The sequence below is a fragment of the Ochotona curzoniae genome, unplaced genomic scaffold, assembly GCF_017591425.1.
Source record: "Ochotona curzoniae isolate NIBS_2020 unplaced genomic scaffold, NIBS_Ocur_1.0 contig_64, whole genome shotgun sequence".
Lineage (NCBI taxonomy): Eukaryota > Metazoa > Chordata > Mammalia > Lagomorpha > Ochotonidae > Ochotona > Ochotona curzoniae.
This window is the reverse complement of record NW_024466502.1, coordinates 26,593,762-26,615,573: the sequence shown is the minus strand read 5'-3', so window position 1 is coordinate 26,615,573 and position 21,812 is coordinate 26,593,762. Positions and strand designations below refer to the sequence as shown.

Here is a 21,812-nt window from a genome sequence, read left to right as displayed (position 1 = left end):
TAATATTAAAACGGAGACTATATACCAAATTAAAAACACTAAAAGGGCTGCCTATCTTCAGAATCCAGCAGCCTTTGAAGTTGTTTTGCTCTGAAAGGGTGTATTAGTGACTAGTGTCTGTACTCTGGACCAACCATCTACTCGACCTTCTCGGAATGACGGCTTATGGTCATTTACTGTCTGTTCATACTGGAACAAACCCATCATGGTGTTAGTAACAGTCAAGAAGTTATTTGGTTTTATATACCGGTTTATTAATAAACACTATAAACATTAGCAAATACATAAATGAACACAACTCTTTCAATGGAATTGGATAGAAGATCCCCCGTTTTCCTTTCCTCCATTTTGCCTTTTTGCTGTAGTGTCAACAGGTCTCAAAATAGCCTTGAACAAAGTTGATTTTGATAGTAGGCATTAAAATACAAGTCTTTACTGTCCCTTTAGGAGTCCAGCTAAAGAAATTTGCCTTCACATTTTAAAAACAATTTCCCTGATAGTTGCTATTTTAAAAACAAAGCATTCTCTTCTTTCTTCACAGCAAGAGCACACAACACAAAGGTGCTGGATGAAAACAGCAAGTCCCTCTCAGAGCGGCAGCCCGTAGAACACCTGTCAGAACCAAAGACTGTCGTTGAGTAGCTCCTCATGTATTTTACACACAAAATCAAAATGTGATGGTGACTGAGAAAAATTGCTCCAAGTAACATGCTTAGGTTTTTTTTGCTCTCCCTCCTTAATGTGAAAAATGAAGGGCTTAACTTGATGACACAGAACTACTCTGGAACTCTACACTGCTGGATTACAAGTTTATTTTTATCAATAAATATTTTTGTACTTCCTTGAACGATGTGTTTCACAATAGAAATTAACAGGGCTGCTGATGTGTGCCTGTGCCCTGGGCAAGCAAGCCCACTGCGAGGAACCTTCAACAGCACTGATGCCACAGGCTAGAATGTGTCACAGAGAGCACTGTGTACTTTCACATAAAGGCTTGCTGGCACAAAGGTGCATTCAAAGTATAACCTGGGCGAAAGAAAAATTAACCTCATTCCAGTGCTAAGTGCACTAGTTAACTGCTTTTTTTTAAAATGCAAACTTGAGAAAAGCAGTGTTGAATGTCTCTATGAAGTATGCACTGGCCCAACTCTAACAAACAGGTGGCTGTATCATGCTTACACGTGTCATTGGAGAACATACTTAGGGTTTTTTCCTGTGTTGCCCATGAAATAAATGAGACCACTGTCAGCCTGACCGTATCCTTACCCTTACTTTGGAAGTCTACAAAGTTTCCTTGTGTATCCCATAAACACTGACCATGAGAGCCCTGAGGTCGATGGCTAAAGCTACTGCTTTAGGAAGTCTATTCCTTTAGGCAGTAGCAATAAGTTGACGTGACAGGAGCCTCGCTGCCATGTTATAATAACAGAATAAAGCAGTGATTATGATCTGCATCTGAATCCTTCCCCATTGTCACTCTTTGGTATGAGCCATAAACCTCAGTGACCCAGCCCCTTGGCCTAGCATCTAAAGTCCTCACATTCAAGGCACCAGGATCGCCAGTTCTAATCCCGGCAGCTCCACTTCCCATCCAGCTCCCTGCTTGTGGCCTGCAAAAACAGTTGTGGACAGCCCAATGCTTTGGGATCCTCTAACTGTGTGTGAGACCTGGAGGAAGTTCCTGGCTCCTGGCTCTAGATCGGAATAGCAATGGCCGTTGCGGTCACTTGGGGAGTGAATCATCGGACGGAAGATCTTCCTGTTTCTCCTCTTCTCTGTATATCTGACTTTGTAACAAATAAAAATTTAAAAAAAAGAGGATCCTATGGGGGCTGACATTTATGGTACTGCAACTGCAATGCCAGCACCCCATTTTGGAACAGCCAGTTTAGGTCCAGGCTGCTCTGCTTCTGGTCCAGATCCCTGCCAACATGCTTACGAAGAGAGAAGATGGTACAAGTATACCTGGGTTCCTGCTACCCACAGAGGGCATCTGGATAGTTCCTGCTGAGAGCCGGGCTGTTGCGGGATCTGGGGAGTTAACTAGGTCTCCTGGTCACTCTACCTTTCAACTAAATAAGTGAAATTTAGAAAAAATCATACTCTGCCTACTCACTAGGGCTTTTGAGTTCATGTGTAGCTACAGCAGCCTTCAGTACTTGCAGGGAGCTGACTTAAGGATGCACCCTGCACTGGTACAAACAGCTGCAGATATTCAAGCCCCCTAATAAAACAGGGTTGGCCGATAACACACACACGCACACACACCGTTCCATCTACTTAGTCCCCTCCAGATTACTTATGATATAACGCCTCACATGACGTAAAGTTTGTGGAAGATAAAAAGTGCCTGGGCTTCCCACAAATTGCTTCAATAACAACACAGCTTTTGTTTTCCAAGTATTTTCATGCAAGGTTGGTTGAGACAATGATGTGGAACGCATGTATATGGAGGGCATTTGTATTCCATGTCACCTGCACTAGAAACAGCATTCTAGATGAGCAGGAGAGGCCCCTGATCAACTGCGCAACTAATGCCCGGCAAGTCAAATCTGGGAAGGTAAAAACATGGAGGGCCAGTCACACTGTCAGGAAGCCACCTTTTCCTTTTCTGCAGGTAAACTGGCACTAGGCAAAGAATCTTTAAATTGCTGGCTGGCAAGGAAGAAATCAGAGGTATGACATTTTGTGAACATTCTTTGAGATCTAAATTGTATCTATAGTGAAAGGGCTAGCATGGTCACTTGTCTACATACTGTATGTGGCTGCTTAATGCACTGCAGCTACAGTTGAGGTAAGGACTAGAGCTGCCACACCAACGCTAGGCCAAAGCAGAGAAGGCTCGCGGACTACTGCCTGAGCAGGTTAGCCACAGTTCCAAACAAGGCTATCTTCCTTCCACTCAAACAGGTTCCCAAGATGCTGCAACCACATTTGGTCATCAATAATCCCTGATATTATTAAAGGGAAGTAGTCAATCTGACACACCAAATTATAAAACTTTAATGTGTTCCTTTTATTATGTGCTTAATACAATTCCCCCTCACCTATGTGATCCATACAAATGGAACCCGTTACATTTTACAAATTAAAAAAAAAAATGCAGACATGTACTGTACTCCCTATTTTAGGGAGAAACTAGAGCTGAAAGTCAAAGAGGAATGATCACTTATTACCTGGTAATAATAACAAGTATTTTCCCAATCAGTTCGAAATCCCATTATGGTTTCCTGCTAGCTCCTAAAGATTCATTCAAAACCAGGAGGCTAACATAGTAGAGGGTAAGGTAAATTAAAGATGGCAAAGACGACGTATCAAGCACTGTGGCTTCAAGATTTAGAAAGACTGTTCCTTCTCAAAGTGCTGTTTTCCTCTGTTAAGAAAGGACTTTTCCCCCTAACCAATATTAAAGTAATGCAAAATTAATCTGTTCCTCAATGAGCAGATGAGTACTTCATTTAAATGTTCTGTACAGATCCCTGACGTTGCTTCTCCTGTCACTATTTAAGTGATGCATAGTCAATTGAATTTTTCTGCATAAATAGCTCTGTTCAGTCTGGAAACAACGTGGTATGATAGGACAGTCAACAGTTCAATAAAAATGCAAATTTCTAAAATTAAAATACTTTATCACACACACTTAGGCTTAGAAGTGTTCTCTCAACTTTTTTTTTTTCCTTTTTTTAAAAGAAAATCAGTGTTTTTCTTGAATGTAGCTATTTTTCAAGCTTCCTCTTCTTTCTCCCTGGTTCACAGTCCACATTTGAAATATCCATGGGAACGCTGACTCCTGGTATCTAAAGTAAATGTGGAAATCAGGTGATTTTAAAGTGTAATATAAGAAATATTCCTTCCCTTCCCATTGCCACTTTGAAGTTTAAAATGACGTAGGAATGGAGATACATAATAGGGATTAATAAAAGCTTCCCACATGAAATCATAATGGTTCTGACAGCAGACCTGCTCTCAAGAGATGGGAGGCATTGTTTGTAACAGCCTCCCCGGTGTCCAGTTCCCACAAGGAGAGCATGTCTGATAGAGCTTCAGGGGCACCAGGCAGGCAGGAAGGAAATGAAGAACCAATGTTTCAGGTGAAACACACTTTGTCTTCAGTGGCATAGATTTTAACACTCAAAGGGAAACAGGATTAGTCAGGAGAATGAGAAGATCTTTTGAGAACTTCAGAAGCATCTGAGGGTTTCCATGAACCATGGCCTAGGGAAATTAGGGAAAAAACAGGATTTCCTACGCAAATATTTGACTTCCACACATACAGAATTCCCTCGAACATTAAAATAGTTGCACTCCTGTCATTCCTAAGTCTGTACCATTTGTACCACCACAGTCTAGAAATCTGAACTTTGACCATACCTGAGGTTCTACCAGGGCCATTCGGATTTTCTGATGTTGAAGATTTGATGCATCTAACATGATTCTCACTTTAACTTTATCAAATACATGGAACACTGTATCTTCTACTTTGAGTGAAGGTATCTAAATAAAACACATTTATTGCTTTTAAGTGCATAATTGAAGTATCATTTATAAATTTTCAAAGTGTCTTCTGCTCCCCAAAAAGGAAAGGCATGAGAAATACTGTACCTCATCGTCATAAACAAGCCGTGGCTTTGGTTTATCCTTTTCTTCAAAAAACACTGTACCTTCTAAACCATACTTTGGAATTAACACCACGATGGCATTCTTTCTTACAAACAGAATATAGGCTTCTTCACTTACTATTCCTTTGCTTTTGAAAAATAACTGCAAAATAGCATGCAAATCTTTAAAGTAGACTTTACGATTTCAAAATTCACAATTTTTAAAATAAAAAGCAAGATTTCAGCCCCTTCTAGATTTACTAATAGGTAAATACCTGGGTATGAAAAGCCACTGATGCACGCTGGGCATACTGAGCCATTTTGTGCCGGAAATTCAGATTTTTACAGATATCTGCAAGCTTGTGTTTGTCCGTCAGCTCCGGGTAAGTACAGTCAGCTCCAATAGCCACGGCCAACAGCCGATGGACAATGATGTCTGCGTATCTAGGCGTGCAGAGAAGAATCATGGTACAATAACACTATATGGCCTTTAAAATGTTCTATCTTCTTTCATTTCAAAAGGGAAAAATACCTTCGGATAGGAGAAGTGAAATGTGTATATATTGGAGATGCTAATCCATAGTGATGAAAATCATTATCCATTCCAGAACAGAAATACACAGCTTGCATCATGCAGCGAGTGGCCAATATTCTTAGCAGGGTGTTTAGATAGGGGAAGACCGAAGACTCGGCCCGGTCCAAAGAGTCAGCCAAAGATTTGGCTGTATCGGTGTTGATTTCCAAATTCTGTGAACCAAGAGGAGGGAAAGAGCATCACATTAGCCTTTTCTAACTCAGAATCATCCATCAGGTCTCTGAAACATGACTAGCTGATGGAACGACTAATAGTGTTTTTGACTCCTATATTCTAGGCTTCTATTCTAAATACAGGAAAACTGGAAGTACACTGAGGAAAAGCAATTACTGTTCCGTGCAACAAAGCTTAAATTTTCTGAATGTACATCAAAATAAGGAGGCCTCAAGGCTGTGAACGAGCGTTCTACGAGGGAAGGAGTGTAGGCACACCAGTGTTACTTCCTGAGGCTGTTTTTTCTTTGCCTAATCTTTGAGGGGGTGCAGAAAATCAAAGCAGACCTGGACACCCCTCAACATCATCTGGGTTTCATTTGCAGGCACCTTCCATCCATTCAAAGCAGACAGAGAGGCCCAACTACAGGTCACTACAGCTCAGTCAGAACTGGGGTCTGATAAACCATTTCCCTATCCGAAAACGTAAAATCAACAGTTTTAAACCTTCAGTTCTCCCCCTGGTTCCTCATAAGAAAACAGAGAACAAGAGCAAATCCCCAAAAGATGAAGTAATTCCAGAGGCCAAGAAGTTGATGTGGTTCTGACATATGTGACAGAGGTAGGCATGCTACAAAAGTCTGCAAATTAGAAACCATCAACATCCTAGAGCAATAATGGCCTTGACGGCCAAGACTACTCCACAATGTGAAGATGGATTCTGGCCAGGTAAGACACAATTACCCCAAAGGAAAGGTCCACTAACCTGGGGCTGGCACTGTGGCATATTAGGCTAAGCCTGTGCCTATGGCACTGACAACCCATATGTCCTTGCTGCTCCACTTCTGATCCAACTCCCTGCTAATGTGCTTGGGAAAGCAAATGAGCACAGCTCAGATCCCAGGGCCCCTGCATCCATGTGGGAGACCTAGAGAAAGCTCCTGGCTCCTTGCTTCAGATTTGGTTTGGCTCTGGACATTGTGGCCACCTGGGGAATGAACCAGTGAATTAAAGGTCTTTGTCTCTCTTTCTCTCTAATTTGCCTTTCAAATAAAAATATTTTTAAAAAAAGCCTACCAGGGCTAAAACCTTACACACGCCAGGATTTCATATGGGTGCCAGTTCATATTCCGGCAGCCCCACTTCCTTCTAGCTCCCTGCTGGTGGCCTAGGAAAGCAGCTAAGATGGCCCAAAGCCTTGGGACCCTGCACTTGCGTGGGAGACACAGAAGAGGCTCCTGGCTTCGGATCGGCTCAGGCTGTTGAGGCCACTTAAAGAGTGAACCAGTGCATTGAAGATCTTTGTCTCACATTCTCTCTGTAAATCTTACTTTCCAATAAAAATAAATAAATCTTTAAAAAAAAATCTATTAGCCATATACAGGGGTATGCGGTCTTTTCCAAAGTTTGTTTTCTATCAATACAGTGAATAAACTTTCTTTTATGGATGTGACATAAAGAGGAGTTTATAGTTGAAAAACAAAAAGGTATGTGCAAATCTCAAAGTAAGGCAGCTGATAGAAATCAAGAAGATAGAAAAAACAGGAGAAACTTCAGTTATGGAAAATGCATTGTTTTAAAAACTACACATAAATTTCAATATATCCTTTTTAATTTATCCTCTGATTCCATCTTTTCCATGAACTTTCTGAAGTAGTCTCGTAAATACAAAAGGACAAAAGTATGGAAGAGCTCTCTGTATGTTGAGGATGCTGCAATGACTCAGGCTAGAGCAGCTTGCTTTAGCACATGTGCTCTGCAAAGGCGGTCACAGATTCTACCAAGCAGAGGACTTCCACACAGGAGAGGTGATTGTAGATCTTTTTTTCCCATCAGAAGTTACTGGTATAGTTTTCATCAAAACAGTGTAATTTTTATGGAGATGTGAATACAGTGTTCAGTGCAATGGCCAGGTCACCACCCCAATACAGATGACTTTCCAAACTGCAGGAGTTTACCTTGGATTTAGCTGCCTTAACAAGAATTTCATAATTCGATGGAGGTGGAGCAGGATGTTTCCGAAGAAGAGCATGTTCAGAAAATTCTTCATGAATTTTTTTTGCAACAGAGATATTGGCAAGTAACATAAATTCTTCCACCATGGAATTTGTTTCTCTATAAATGGGAAAAACAGTATGTTAATCAAAGACAGAAAATCTGGTCCTGTTACACATCCCATGTATTCACAGGTTCCCTTCTCTACCCAACGAGGTAAGCGAAGCATCCCCTGTGTAGACATCCATGCACGTGCACAGGCACGTTTCTAAGAACGTAACTCTCATTCCTAATCGCTCACTCATGCTCATTCTCTTTCATTTCCTGCTTCACTGTTAGCAACGTTATTATACATCTACTGTGTAAGTAAATCTTACAGGCTACAACACATTTTGACTTTACACTCAAGAAAATCAAGACACTTTACCAACTCCATTAATACCTAAAATATCACCATTTCGTTGTCTTTGATTGAGTCTAAAGAGTATTTTTTTAAAACTATAAAACCATAAAAATAACCTTTACTTACAAGAAATCCAAGTTATTTAGAGTCATACAATTTTGGCTTAAAAAATTATTTAATACTTAAAGAATTTACCAGGACAGCTTTACTTACCATAACAGTAAATTAAAGTTCTAATTTACATAAAGAAAGCAAACTCAAATGGAAACTTTTCTATTATATTAAATAGCAGCATTATATATATAAATAAAACTCCCCACAAAAAGATGTTTTTCGTGTATTTCACAAATCAAGAAAATATATAGAAACTATAAATCCTTATACAACTCCTGCATATTGGTTATTCACAAAGTGCATACTTGAGCTCCTTGGTCTGCAGATCTATAGGATCGTGAGTTTCACTGTCCATGTGGAATCGAACTTCTGGAGAAGAAAGAGTCAAAGCCCTGAACAAAGAGACAAATAAATCAGTCAAGCGAGCCAGTAACAGACACAAAATTCCATGAGTCGTTCAAAGGAGAACACGACCCAACAAGAGGAGAGCAGGCTTTAGGACAATCTGCAAATTTTGTATTATCTTTACAAATTGCTGGCTTTCTGTTTATTTTTTATCTGAAAGGCAGAGTTACCGAGAAAGGACAAACAGAAAAATCTTCCATCCACTGGTGTGGTTCCAGGTAGCCTCAATAAACAGTGCTGGGTCAGTCTGAAGCCAGGAGCCCAGCTGCTTTCCCAGGTGCATCAGCAGGAAACTGAACTGGAACAGCTGAGACTTGAACTGGCACCAATATGGAATATATGGGATGCCAGTGTCAAGAGAGCACGATACTACCACTATTGCTACCCTACCACACCAGTCTCCACAAACAGTTCAGCATTCTACAAAACCTAAAAATACAGGGTCAGCACTGTGGCATAGTAGGGAAAGCCATCACCTATGATTCCATCATTCCTTATGGGTGCCGACTTCAGTCGACCTACTCTACTTCTGATCAAGCTCCCCAATGATGTGCACAGGGAAGTAGCGGACGACAGCCCTTGGTCCCTGTCACCATGAGTGAGAGATAGTCCCTGGCCCATCACCCATTTTAGAGATCTGGAAGAAGCTCCTGACTCCAGACTTGCCCAGCTCAAACTGCTGCAGCTACTGGGTTGAAAAACCAGCAGGTAGAAGTTCTGTCTCTTCCTCTCTCTCTAATTCTGCCTTTAATATAAACAAATAAATCTTGAGAGTGAGGGGGGAAACACTAAACAAAAATGCATTTAATGGTTGACATTGTGGTACAGTAGGTTAGGCTATCACCTCTGGCACCAGCATCCCAAGATATGGCCAGTTTGAGTCTGGGTTGCTCAGCTCCCAGCTTCCTAGCAACACATCTGGAAAAGCAGTGGAAGATGGCCCAAGTGCTGGAGTTCCTGCCACCCACACAGGACAGCTAGATGGAGTTCCTGGCTCTTGCAGTCATTCAGCGAGTCAATTAGCAAAAGAAATATTTCATTCTGTGTCTATCTCTTTCAAATCAACACATCTTAATAAAATAAATCTAAATAAATCTTATTAAACTAAGCTAAAAATAAAAACAGAAAAGCGTTAGACAAGAAAGCATTTGCTGCAGAAGCAAATCAAAATTCCTGTGCTTCTATGGACTGAAGTATTTTCTGTACTGAAAGTATAAATTTTTAGTGAGTGACATACATCTTTTAAAATCACTATTATTTACTTCTACAAAAAAGACACCTGGCAGATTTTACTGACTATAGAAACTAAATTGTTGTAGGGGACAATGGAGAGGGGGCAAAAGGAGCTGCATGGAGAAGCTAGCTGCAGCAGAAAATGCGCAGTTCAAAAGTATATTCCACACAAACCCAAGCAAGAGGGCAGACAGGCAAACCAGTACCACTAACGTGTCATAAGGACTGTTAGCACTAAAGTACTGTGTCGGGTAACATAATGCTAAGTGATTTCAAGTTTTCAGTTCTCATTTGAGAAATAAATTCCACAATGTAACATAAACCTAATGTTTCTTGCTACTGTAACACTACTTTCAGACAGCTCCAGATCAATTTAGAACTTACAAGATAAAAAGTGTACCATGGCATTGCAGCTACAGTCCCGTTTCCTGGTTCTGGACTGCTGGCCTTGCTCTGGTCCAGCCATGGCCATGCAGTGATTTGGGGAGTAAACAAGCAGATGAAAGATGTCTCACTCTCCCTAACACTCTGCCTTTCCAACAAAACAATCAATCTTCTTAAGAAAAAATAAATTGTCACCCTTGACCTAACATTTGGTAGAATTCACAGGTTATTTTAATATTACGATTCATGAGTCAAGACACATCCTAACACATATTTTGAAACGTACCCATTTTCGATTCTTCTTCTTTTCAGGATTTTAGCTAGTTTGTTTAGTCCACGAAGACTAGTGGTAATGTCATCATTCATGGTTGCTGAATCAATTCTCATCTGCGCCTCGGCATATGTAAGAGAAGCCTAAAAAAGAAAACAGAGTTCAAATGCTAAATCTGGCTTACTAGTTTTACCTCTACACAAAATCCACCATTTCAGAAAACCCAAAGCAGTAACAAAAGAGAAACTCTTAGCTATACAATTCTTGACACACACGATTATCTCTTCTCTGAGGTGCTATAAACTTCAAACAGGTAAATGAGTGGTTTAAATTTTAATTGCTTTTACATTTCGGTTGAAATGTGCAATATTAAGCTCATGCTAAAACAAAACAGGAGGACAGGTTAGAACTTGGCAACTATCAAGTGAAATCCTTTTCAGCTGACCACCACACCGACTCACTGGCAAGCACTTAGGAAGGAAGACTGGAGGGGCCAGATGGCGTGTCTTACAGGACATCTACTGAATGTCCGCAAGCAATCCCTAGAAATGGGACAAAGCAAAACAAAACAAAAAACAACTGAGGCAGTCTTTAAGGGGACCTGGAGAAGAGCACCAAAAAAATGGAAAAGGATAAGACAATATATTTTCTCTTTGTCTGGATTTCATCTAGCTGTGCTGGAACCAACTATGATATGTAACATCACTTGAACAAAGATGAAGACGAAGGACACTCACAGAAACAAGCTGAGCTCCAGGGACTCAGTGACACAGGGTATGAAACCCTCTGCTCAGTCTGTCATACACACAACATATGTTACAAGAACTAATTTCTGACAATATCAAAAAACTAAACACACAACAGAAAAACCCAAGATTTCGCACTGCAGAAAAATTTTGCTGTAAGTCAAGTTTAACTTTTTCAACACAATCTCAGAAACTGTTAAAATCACCACAGATTTTAAACATTAGAGATAAACATGAAAACTAACCTTTGAATTAATGACACTTTTGGTAAACTTTGTTCGTAAGATTTCGGCATTATGGTTCATTTCCCAGATACAGGAAAACGCCAGCCTATGGTGGGAGAGAGACAGGATCTGTTACAAGGATTGTCTAAAAAAAAAAAAAAGATTGTGATATCTTAATGAAAAATGTACATAGGGCCCAGCGGCATGGCCTAGCAGCTAAAGTCCTCGCCTTGAACACGTCGGGATCCCATATGGGTGCCGGTTCTAACCCGGCAGCTCCACTTTCCATCCAGCTCCCTGCTTGTGGCCTGGGAAAGCAGTCGAGGACAGCCCAAAGCCTTGGGACCCTGCACCCGCGTGGGATACCCAGAAGAAGTTCCTGGATCCTGGCTTCGGATTGGCATAGCATAGCATCGGCCGTTGCACTCACTTGGGGAGTGAATCATCGGACGGAGGATCTTCCTCTCTGTCTCTCCTCCTCTCTGTACACCTGACTTTCCAATAAATAAATAAATCTTAAAAAAAAAATGTACATAAATACCTGTCAACGTCACATCTTAGGGAACATAAGTTAGAGCTAAGCAACTCTGGAACCATGTCAATTCTCTGCAAAAGACATAAACACAGGTGGAGTCCCAGATTACTCAGCCATATCCATTAATCTACCTCCAGGTCTATTCTGAAACAGCACTGATCAAACAATGAGGGGAAGCGATTTTTGTGACTAAGATATCGAAAACATACAAATAAATGTAAATTAAAAAAATAAATGTCTGATTTTAGTAGTGTTTAGAAGAGATTGTCACAGAAGGAAATAATCAAATAAAGCTGAGCACTGCAGGAGACTTGAGTCCTCTGCTTAACATAAACAGCAGGGTGCTAGAAAAATACTTCAGAGAGAGAGGGGAAGTTTTATGGAGAAGAACTACAAAGAAGACCTCTAACAGTGAGCCTAGGAGAATAAGTTCTGCTTTCCCTTTCACCACTAAGTTTGTGGGGACCTCACCTAAATAAATGCTATGCGCATAAAAAGAATTCCAAAGCTGGGGGCAGTCTTGCAGTGCAGTGTGTTAAGTCACCAAGTGCAACGTTGGGCACCCTCCACTGGAGCACTGTCCTGGCTGCTCCATTTCTGAAACAGCAGGAAGTAGAGATGGCTCAAATAGTTGAGCCCCTAACACCCACCGGGAGATCCAGAAGGAGTTTTGGGCTCCTGCTTTGGCTTGAATTAGCCCCTGCTGTTGTGCCTACTGGGGAGTGAGCCAGCAGATAAGTTTCCCTTTCTCTCTCTTCCAAATAAACAAATAAATCTTTCTTTAAAAAAGAAAGAAAGCAAGCAAGCACTTAAAATCCATTACCTTTTCACAAAGGTATACAGTTGTTCCTCTTCTGGCCGATTCTTGATCTAATGCGTTTCCTGGTCTAATAAAATGGCTAACATCAGCAATGTGAACCCCTACCTTCCAAAGATCAAAAGAAAAGCATGTAAGTATGCTTCATTAGGTAGATGTGCCACTGAAGTTTTAATAACAAAGTCAACTAAACTGACACAGGCATTTCAACCCCTGTCACATACCCATTCATTTCTACAGCTTTAACTGCTCTTCCCATAAATAAAAACTCCCAATTTCTACACTGGGCTGCCAGAATGAATTCACAAACAGAATTGCATTCAGGTACGGCCTCCTCCTCCGTGTACCTCCAGGTTTCCATTTCCCAGTTCTCGGCAGTGCAGGGCGTCGTCGATGTCCGTGCAGCCCGGGGGGTCCACGCTGCACACACACAGGTGCCGCAGGTCTTCCCGGTGCCTCATGTCCTAGCAAGATGCCACATCACCAAGAAACTCACTATCATTCAAGCAGCACAACTGCGACATACTCTTCCGATAGCAGCTTTTCTTAATGACACTCACACACAATCATATGTAACCAGAGGTCCTAGAAACATCTGACATTCAAGTTTTCCAATGTCTTTCCTCTAGAACAATTTATGCTTCAGTGAAGAAGCAAATGTTTCTTTCAAAAAACCAGAGTACTGTGCCTAACTACGCCTTTGGGGAAGAGGAGGGACTGGGGCTTTCTGCAGTCAGGAGGAGGCATGGAGGCTCCACGAGGTGAACTCACCTTGTCAGTGATGCTCCAGGGCATCTTGGGCAGGAAGCTGAGCACAGCCTGGGAGAAGGGCTGATGGGGCACGTCATGCTCAAGCAGCAGAACTTCTGTTTCAGTCTCTTTCTCGCCAACATCTCCTAAGTTTTTTACAAAATGTCCCTAAAAACAAATATTAGAAAGGCATATTTACAGCTAGTTGACACTAAGGTATATACTTCTTTCTCCAGAATTTATATACCAACCCAGTATTTCTAGAAGTTACTCTATTGGCTTCTTAAAAGTAATTCTTTGGGGGATGGTGTGGTGGTTTAGCATGGTATTCCTCAACCTGTGGTGTCACCATCCTATGTGGGTGTTGGCCAGTTCAAGTCCCAGCTGCTCCATTTCTGATCCAGCTCTGTGCTTATTCTGGCCTGGGACCGCAGTGGCAGATGGCTCAAGGCCTGAGCCCCAGAATCCACATACGACATCCAGAAGCAGCTCCTGACTCCTGGCTTCAGATTGGCTCACCTCTGGCCATTGCAACCATTTGGTGAGTGAACAAAGAGATGGGAAGAATTCTTTCACTGTATTTCTCACCCCCCCCCCCAACTCCACCAAGTAAAACAACTAAATCTTTAAAAATTGTAATTATTATTTAGTAAATTAGAGCTGAAAAATCGAAAAACTTCTCAAGTGACTTAAACACACTTCACAAAGACTCAGATCCTGCAGCACAAAGAATCACTTTCCATTAACTCTCAAATTTAAAATATGCTTCAAACACCTTCAAAGTTTGTTAAACAGAATGTATTATCTGTTTAGGAGTCAACTACTCCTTTCACAGTCGATAAGTCAAAGGTACTTCCCTGAAAATTTTGGTAAAACCACAAAATATTTGCAGTAATATTTCAAAAACTTTTCAAATTATATATGCTATTTTTTAGGTAACTATGAAGTAGCCCTAAATTTTGGTATAAACCTTATGTAAAAATAGATCCCATTCCCATTAGAAGTAGCAATGTCACCCATAAATTATTAATATTCTAAACTTAGTACTTTCAGCTTACATTTGGATATCTGGAATTTCTAGGCCACCCATCAATAGCAACAATAATTCTTCGTCCTTCCAATGTAGATGCCTGTCTGGTTTCGATCCGAATGCGAGGGATTCTCTTATCAGCAGGGGTAAAGAGATGTCTTCTTGACTAGAGGGAATTACGTGAAAAATATTTTAGACATAAAGACCTAAGGCTGGCGGCAAAGAGGCTGCTTTCCCTTCAAGAAAATGTTGTTCACTTCTTATGACAGTAACATACTCTTCACTCACCTCCTTAATGTCAGACTTGGAAAGCATACCACAATACGGTCTCCAATTCCTTTTTATTATTCCTACAACTCTACCTGTAGGCTTTAACATTTTTTCACTGACGGTAGTCTTAAGCTGAGAAATAAAAAAAGGAAAAAAAACTCACTCATTTGCTTTCCTTGTAAGTATACTGAGGTAATTGCTCTTCAAAATTAGAATACACGCACAGACACATTCAGAAAGTAGATTGTGATGAAAACTACAGAATCCTGATGCTTCAAAATTCCAAGCAAAGAATATACCAAACCAAGCTATGGAAACTACTGCACATTTCTTAAAAAGCTATTACAAAAATAACGAAAGCAAACAAAAATAATTAAATGTGACCAGAGCCCCAGTTTTCCCAGGTTCTGGTTGCAGCACACACCTAGCTCTGAGAATGAGCAGACGTGGGTTTTAGGACCATTTTGCACTGAGGGGTTCTGGCCACTACTTCCTGGGGCCCTTCATTCACTCAAAGTTCTTTCTTACCCCAAAGAAATATTTATGATTAGAAGCAGCAAAAAAGACTTCATGATATTTTCTAACATTCTCAAAGGACTCACTCCCCCAAAATTAAAGCTAGCACCCCAAGCACTCACTATAATACTTAGCATCATCATCAAATAAGGACACAAAAGGGCATTATTCTAATGGCTTAGTTTGCAAGAAATAACTGAAAGCATTTTTTATAATAAGTTTTACAATACGGAATAATTAAAAACTGTCAAAAATAAAGGTCCAGAAGTACATTATGCTAAAGGAATTCTAGCATTTCATAAAAGCATGTCAGGAGACTTAATTTTTATGTACAGAAACCTCGCTGTTTCTGACCACGTATGTGAATGTCATGGATTTCTAATCCCATAGTCAATTCAAATCTTTTTGTATTTAAACCATTTAAACAAATCAGAAATTAAAACTACTTAATGGGAAAAAACCAAATATGTATGATTCATATTAAACCTATAGAGCTTTAATTTCATTTAGTCGATATGAAAGCAATGAAACTTATTTAACTCTCAAGAAGCTGACATGTTAAATAATGCAAACTTGCATAAAATTAAAAAGCCTGCCTGGCTTCCTACCATGCGCTCTCTCTCCTCTTCCTTCTCCATATCATCTTCATTCTGACCTTCATCATGTAAAACCACAGAGGACGGCGCCACCCACTGGCTCTTGGGCAAAAGCTCCACAGCCACGATGTCTTCGTGAACAGCTCGGTTTAAATGTTTAAGTCCTTGCAAGATTATCTGTTTAAAGCAGCAAACAGCATGTGCACAAGTATTTTTAATGGCAACAGGGAAAGGTTATCTAACAGAGTTCAGCTATACTTGGACATCACACAATCTTCATTTCTTTTCTTTTTCTCATTACTTGAGGACTTATTTTCAGTTTTCTATGGGGGTGGTAGAAGCAGAGAGATTGTATTTGCTGGTTCACTGCTCTAACAGGTGGAGGCAGACTGCCACGTGTGCGTGACAGGAAGGGCAATCAGCAGTGCAGAAGGTGCTTTGACACTGGGATGCAAGTGGCCATGGCATCTTCAACACTGCATCAAATGCCAACCTCAACACTGCATGGTTAACAGAATTTTTTTTCTACCATAGCAATTTCCTAAACACAGTAATTAATCCTATTAGCAATAATGAATTCCCATACAACTGCCTTCAAGTTAGTAAACTAGCAAGTTTAAATCTTAGACTTTAAAACACTGTTAAAGAACATAGTAAACGCAACACTATCCACGCGTAATTTGTTTTTTTCCACACTTGCCTCTTTATTTTCTTCAGTGTCTCCGTGAATCCATACTGTAGCTTCTAAGTAATTTTCCCTGCTGGCTCTAAATGTTCCTTGGAGGTATAGCCCGGATTTTATACCTTGTTGTAACTTACTTAAGGGAAGATGCTCAGAAAATATTATTTTCCCACTTTCTATTTCATTCTAGGAAATAAACAGATGAGTTAAGCCTGTTATTTGTTTAGCTTTTAGCCATCAACATCACAGCCACATCACACACAAGTACCAATGACAGAGAATACGGCCCATCTTGTAAACCAGTGTTAGAGCTTCCTGTCATGTCAAATATAACAGGGTTTGGGCACAAGTATCTCTTGAACGTTTGCAAGGTGAATATGTAATTATGAACTGAGTTTTAATTTCTGTAAAATTGTCATATGTAACTAGCCACTATACTTATTTTTATCATTAAATCTGTATTCCAAAAATCATCCCAATCTTTTAAATCTTCTCATTTCTTTTTAGTTTTGTAAACAGCTAGTTAAAATCAAGCAGGGATGAGAGAAACGTTATAGAGACGGAACACGCATATGACAGCCTAACACTCGGCTTGTGCAACACCAGCTGCTCTTTCCGGTCACCACAGCCATCTGCAGAGCAGAATTCTGCTAGCGTAGCGACCTGATCTCACTCAGGCCCTGTAACCATCCTAGGATCTTATTATGGCTACACAGTTTATAAACTCCTGTTAGGAAATGAAGGTACAGAATATAATTATCAATACAATCATCGGGGTGCACTCCTCCTCAGACCAGCTACTGTAGTGACCCCATCATTCACCTCAAGTCTCTAATCTTGCACTGCGCGGCACACTGACAGCAGAGTGGTGTTATACACACCATTTCTGATCACACTTCCCACATCCATACTCTCCTATACCCTGATCTCCTCTCAGTGTGCCTCAAGACTAGTGGGCAGTTCTTTAGGGTGAAAAGTTGCTGAGTACAGAATGACTGCCAGGTCACCATTTTTCTGGCTCCTCCCCTTCTGTGCTACCTCATCCTGGGACTCCCTGCTTCCTTTCTGCATCTTTACTTGAGCCTCTCCTCATTCACAAATCGGTCACAAGTTCCATCTGTTTTCTCACCACACAAATAGGGCATCATCAAAGGGCCAGGCCTCACTCATATTTCTGGGAATATAGCTATTTTAGAAAGCCAGTTCATTCAGCAATAAGCCTGTTACAGCTACATATATGTACACGTGTGTATATGTATATACACACATGTGTACATACATACATGTATACACATGCATGCACATATATATGTCAAATCCAATGACTGTTCTATTGCAGGCTTACCAAAAATGTTCTAACTTTTAAATGTGAGAACTATAGTCTAATATTTCAAAGGTGTTTTCACTTCTCAAAAATAAAGAAACTGAAACATACCCCTTCATCAGACAGACAAGCAAGACGGTCTACAAGTTCAGGGTTAGCAGTTAAGCTTTTTATATATTCTTCACCTGAAAAATAAGTTTACATCATTCTGGCAAGTAGTTTCTTTGCTAGAAATGAACAAATAAGCATAATCTTGTCTGACATTATTTTTTTTGTGAAGAAACAATTGTTGATGTGCTCCTGTGGTAAGAGGCAGTTGGTCCACTTTAATTATGAACTTTTACTCCCAATGTCAATTGCAAATGACAAGGGGAAAGCCAAGCTTTACTAGGAAACTCCAGCTGGAAAACACTGCAAAGTTAATGCAAAATAAAGGAAAATCACAGTCATTTTAGACTATGAAAATGTTAGGTGAATACTGACATGCAGATAATAAATTCTATATGTATTTGTTAACATCCACTAACTACTTCGACCTTGTCACTTACAAGTGAAAGCTGGAATCCCTTCCTCTATAGCTTTCTCTTTGTTCTTCCTGTCATTGGTTATGAAGATAACTTGCAGCTGATTGTCGGCTGACAATTTCTTTAAGTGTTCGTTGTACCATTTTGCTGCCACTCGAATTGCTCTGTCATTCCTGTCATTTGCATTCTCTCCCTGCTCTTGTTCTACGTAGGTTTCTCTAAAAGGAAAGATTTTTAAAATGACACATAAAAATTTTAGAACATAAATACTCAGCAATCACTGCAGTGAAAAGTCAACATTAAATCCTTTTTTGACTGGATTGAGATTCATACTAGCTAAAAAATAAATGGGATCACTACTTGAACTTTTAAGACAACAATCTGCTGGGAAAAAATAAAACTATGTAACTAATGGGATGGTAAAAAAGCTAATAACATTTTATTGCATAAAATGAAAAATGCAAGATCAGACTTTATTCTTTAGGTTGTGGTATTAAATAGGGTGTTTGCTGAATCAAGCTATAATGTACTACAGAGTACAATGTACTGATGAGATTTCATTTGAACTGTAGAACAAAAGCTAATTCCTAAAAGCTACCTAGAATGTAGGGGCCAGTGTGGTAGCCTAGCAGCTAAAGTCCTCACCTTGTAAGCACCAGGATTCCATATGGGCACAGGTTCTAATCCTGGCAGCTCCGCTTCCCACTCAGCTCTCTACTTGTGTCCTGGGAAAACAGTCGAGGACGGCCCAAAGATTTAGGACCCTGCATCTGCATGGGAGGCCTGGGGGAAGTTCCTGGCTCCTGGCTTCTGCTCAGTTCAGTTGTAGCCACTTGAGGAGTGAATCATCCGATGAAAGATCTTCCTCTGTCTCTCCTCTTCTGCTTTGGGATTTCAAGTAAATACCAGAAATAAGACTGTGAGTTCTTTACTGAGTATGTTCTTTAGAACAATACTGAAATGTGTGAGATATAATAAAAATGAAAAACTGGAGGGCAGGCATTGTGGCGCAGCAGCTGAAGCTGGCTTCTTCTATGGGCGCCAGTTCCGAGTTCCAGCTGCTCCACTCCAATTCAGCTCCCTGCTAACGTCCCTGGGAAAGCAGTGGAGCAAGCCCAAATGGTTCGCCATCCATTCAGTGTACAATGCCGACGGCACCTGGCTTTGCCCTTACTGTTGGTGGCCACTGGGGAATGAACCAGTACATGCAAGATGAAGATGTCATTCCTGCCGAAACTTTCTTCTTTTTTTTTTTTTTAAGATTTATTTGTTTTTATCAGGAGGTCAGAATTTTTCAAAGAAGCAGCTACAGAAAGATCTTCCATCCACTGGTTCTCTCCTCAAGTGGCTGCAATGGCCAAAGCTGAGCAGATCCGAACCCAGGAGCAAGCAGCTTGTGGGCCCTGTGTGTGCAGCATCCCAAGGCCTTGGGGCATCCTCACTGCTTTCCCAGGATATTAACAGAGAGCTAAATCGGAAGTGGAAACCCATAGCGGATCCCATTGCTTGAAGGTGGAAGGTTAGCCAGTTGGGCCATGGCGCCAGCCCCATAAGTCTTTCAAATAAATGAATCTTATTTATAATAGAGAAACTAGTTATTATTAATTAGTGATTTTTAGTTAGCACAAGCTTTTAAAATTTGCACAAACTGATGGATTTTCATTACCAGAACTCTCCGCTCTAACACAGGTTTGTTTTTGTTGCTACTGTTTGTTAATTTAAAAGGCAGATTTACAGAGAGAAGGATAGAGATCTTCCATCCGTTGGCTCACTTCCAAAATGATTTACTTCCCAAACAGCCAAAGCTGAGCTGATCCAAAGCCAAGAGCTACCTCTGGGTCTCCCATGTGGATTTAGGGACCCAAGCACTTTCCTGCTGCTTTCTCAGGCCACAGAGCTTCACGGAAATAGACTATCTGAGACTTGAACTGGCACCATACAAGATGCCAGTGCCTGTAGGTGGAGGATTAGCCTGTTGGGGCAAGGTGTCTCAACAGCAGTTCATAATTAGGGAACAAATTCCACAGGGCACGCCTGCCTAAGTCTAGACACACTTTAAGTCTGCTAAAACTCAGCAGGGAGGGCTGCTTGCTCATCTAGTCCGTAGAGCTCAGCGAACCTACTAAGGATCCTAAGGCAGCCTTGAACATGCAGCCTGACGTGTATCAACAGTGCCAACACTAAGAAATAGTAAAACACCACTAACACCTACCAGAGATTACTAATCTGAGACAATAGACAGTATCGTTTCCTAAGCCTATACATAAAGCATATTTCTTAATGCAATCTTCTTCAACATGTTTTAAGATAGTAATCTTTGATAGGCTCCTGAAAAAGGAATCACCTACATATTTTATTTACTCTAGGAATGTAGGCAATTTTCATCTTTTAAGGGTCTTGTTCAACTAATGCTGAAATCCAGTTCAAAATGGAAACATTTTGGGGGACTAGTCCCTGCTCTACACCCCAGCAGTAGTAGACGGCTATTCAACGCTGCACCCCACCCGGGCTCAGGGGATTTGAGAGAGCCACTTAGCACTGTTTGCTGCACAGCTACCTTAGAACGAAGTATCCTAGGAAATACACCGGTTAACTGCCCACAAATCCCTCCCAGGAACGCTTTGCCGAGTTTAGCTAACCCTGCCGTTTCTGATATGTAGTCTGAGTTTGCTCCTACCTGTGGTGCTCGTTCGTAAAGGTATAGAAGTGCTTCTCTTGGTTGCCGGTCACGTCTCGGATTCGCTTATACACCGGGGCACTCCGGTTCCTCACTTCTTGCAGGACGGTCTGCAGCACGATCACGTTGCGGATGGCCGGGTCCTCCAGAACATCAATCTTGGAGAAGGGAAAAAGAAAAGTTACATTTTTCCCCTCTATCAACTGTAGACTGTAATCGTCAAAGAACACGCTGTCAGTTTACACAGTATCCCAAGGAACTGCTTTGCTCCCGGAAAGTGACAACAGTCACTCCAACCTTCAGGTCTTTCAGAATCAACAGACCATTCCCCAAACTTCCCAGAGATAAAATAAGGCCACTTAAAAAAAATAAATAAAGGAAAAGAAAAACACGCCGGCCCACAGAGTTCTCGTTTGTAGGCACTTACAAGCTGCCTGGGGGTCGCAAGCTGGAGGCCACAGAAGCCCGGGTCCCCGGCCTCCAAGCACTTACAATCTAAGGCAGAAGAGACACCAGGAGTTAGAAGCTTGGCCTGTGTAAAAGCTGACTACAAGAACTGAGAAACAAAAAGAAAACACCACCGCCCAGGGCCAAGCCCCGGGACGGGGGTCACCCTGGAGCCTGCTGCCTCTGCTCCCCTGGCCTTCGGCGTCCCTGTCCGTCCCTGCCCTCCCCCGGTGCAGGCGCGGCCGACGTACCTGGTGCAGCAGCACGTTGGTGTCGGGCAGCAGGTAGTGCGGCTGCGGGCAGAGGCTGCTGGCCGGCTCCTGGGGCCGCGGCTCTAGCACCGGCCCCTCGTGCGCCGCGCCGCAAGCCGCGCACCCCGGGACGCCGCAGCCGATGTCGTCCCGCAGGTAGTGCTCGCGCACGATCTTCATCACGCCGCCCGCGCGGGTCTTCTTTAGGAACGTCTTGGACTTGAGCATCTTGCCTCGCGGGGGAGAAGAGCGTCACCCCGGAGAAACCTAGGT

General features: G+C 41.5%; 3 protein-coding genes across 8 annotated transcripts in view; 2 read left to right on the top strand and 1 right to left on the bottom strand.

The window, feature by feature from the left end:
• BORA (BORA aurora kinase A activator) overlaps positions 1-847 on the top strand; it is a 25,790-nt gene extending 24,943 nt beyond the window's left edge. For all 3 annotated transcript variants that reach the window (XM_040991302.1, XM_040991300.1, XM_040991301.1), the window contains one exon: positions 542-847. In XM_040991302.1, coding sequence (XP_040847236.1) covers positions 542-607 — 66 coding nt within the window. In that variant the 3' untranslated portion in view covers positions 608-847. The remainder of the gene's footprint in view (positions 1-541) is intronic.
• Positions 1-21,812, top strand: part of PIBF1 (progesterone immunomodulatory binding factor 1) — a 207,868-nt gene that overhangs the window by 500 nt on the left and 185,556 nt on the right. The window contains exon 2 of the mRNA XM_040991299.1: positions 19,555-19,564. The gene's annotated coding sequence lies outside the window, so the exon portion shown is untranslated. The remainder of the gene's footprint in view (positions 1-19,554; positions 19,565-21,812) is intronic.
• DIS3 (DIS3 homolog, exosome endoribonuclease and 3'-5' exoribonuclease) overlaps positions 1-21,812 on the bottom strand; it is a 27,142-nt gene extending 5,330 nt beyond the window's left edge. The window contains exons 1-21 of one of the 4 annotated variants that reach the window (XM_040991296.1): positions 21,540-21,812; positions 20,842-20,999; positions 18,189-18,382; positions 17,752-17,825; positions 16,335-16,502; positions 15,647-15,811; positions 14,541-14,654; positions 14,281-14,418; positions 13,244-13,390; positions 12,820-12,936; positions 12,479-12,580; positions 11,662-11,726; positions 11,142-11,226; positions 10,166-10,293; positions 8,163-8,249; positions 7,304-7,460; positions 5,131-5,345; positions 4,874-5,042; positions 4,603-4,761; positions 4,372-4,494; positions 233-612 (exon numbers count right to left, since the gene is read on the bottom strand). In XM_040991296.1, the coding sequence (XP_040847230.1) occupies positions 589-612; positions 4,372-4,494; positions 4,603-4,761; positions 4,874-5,042; positions 5,131-5,345; positions 7,304-7,460; positions 8,163-8,249; positions 10,166-10,293; positions 11,142-11,226; positions 11,662-11,726; positions 12,479-12,580; positions 12,820-12,936; positions 13,244-13,390; positions 14,281-14,418; positions 14,541-14,654; positions 15,647-15,811; positions 16,335-16,502; positions 17,752-17,825; positions 18,189-18,382; positions 20,842-20,999; positions 21,540-21,767 (2,817 nt within the window). In that variant the 5' untranslated portion in view covers positions 21,768-21,812 and the 3' untranslated portion in view covers positions 233-588. Of the gene's footprint in view, positions 1-232; positions 613-3,226; positions 3,798-4,371; positions 4,495-4,602; positions 4,762-4,873; positions 5,043-5,130; positions 5,346-7,303; positions 7,461-8,162; positions 8,250-10,165; positions 10,294-11,141; positions 11,227-11,661; positions 11,727-12,478; positions 12,581-12,819; positions 12,937-13,243; positions 13,391-14,280; positions 14,419-14,540; positions 14,655-15,646; positions 15,812-16,334; positions 16,503-17,751; positions 17,826-18,188; positions 18,383-20,841; positions 21,000-21,268; positions 21,337-21,539 lie in introns of those variants that run through there. The other 3 variants (XM_040991298.1, XM_040991295.1, XM_040991297.1) reach the window with 3 other exon arrangements.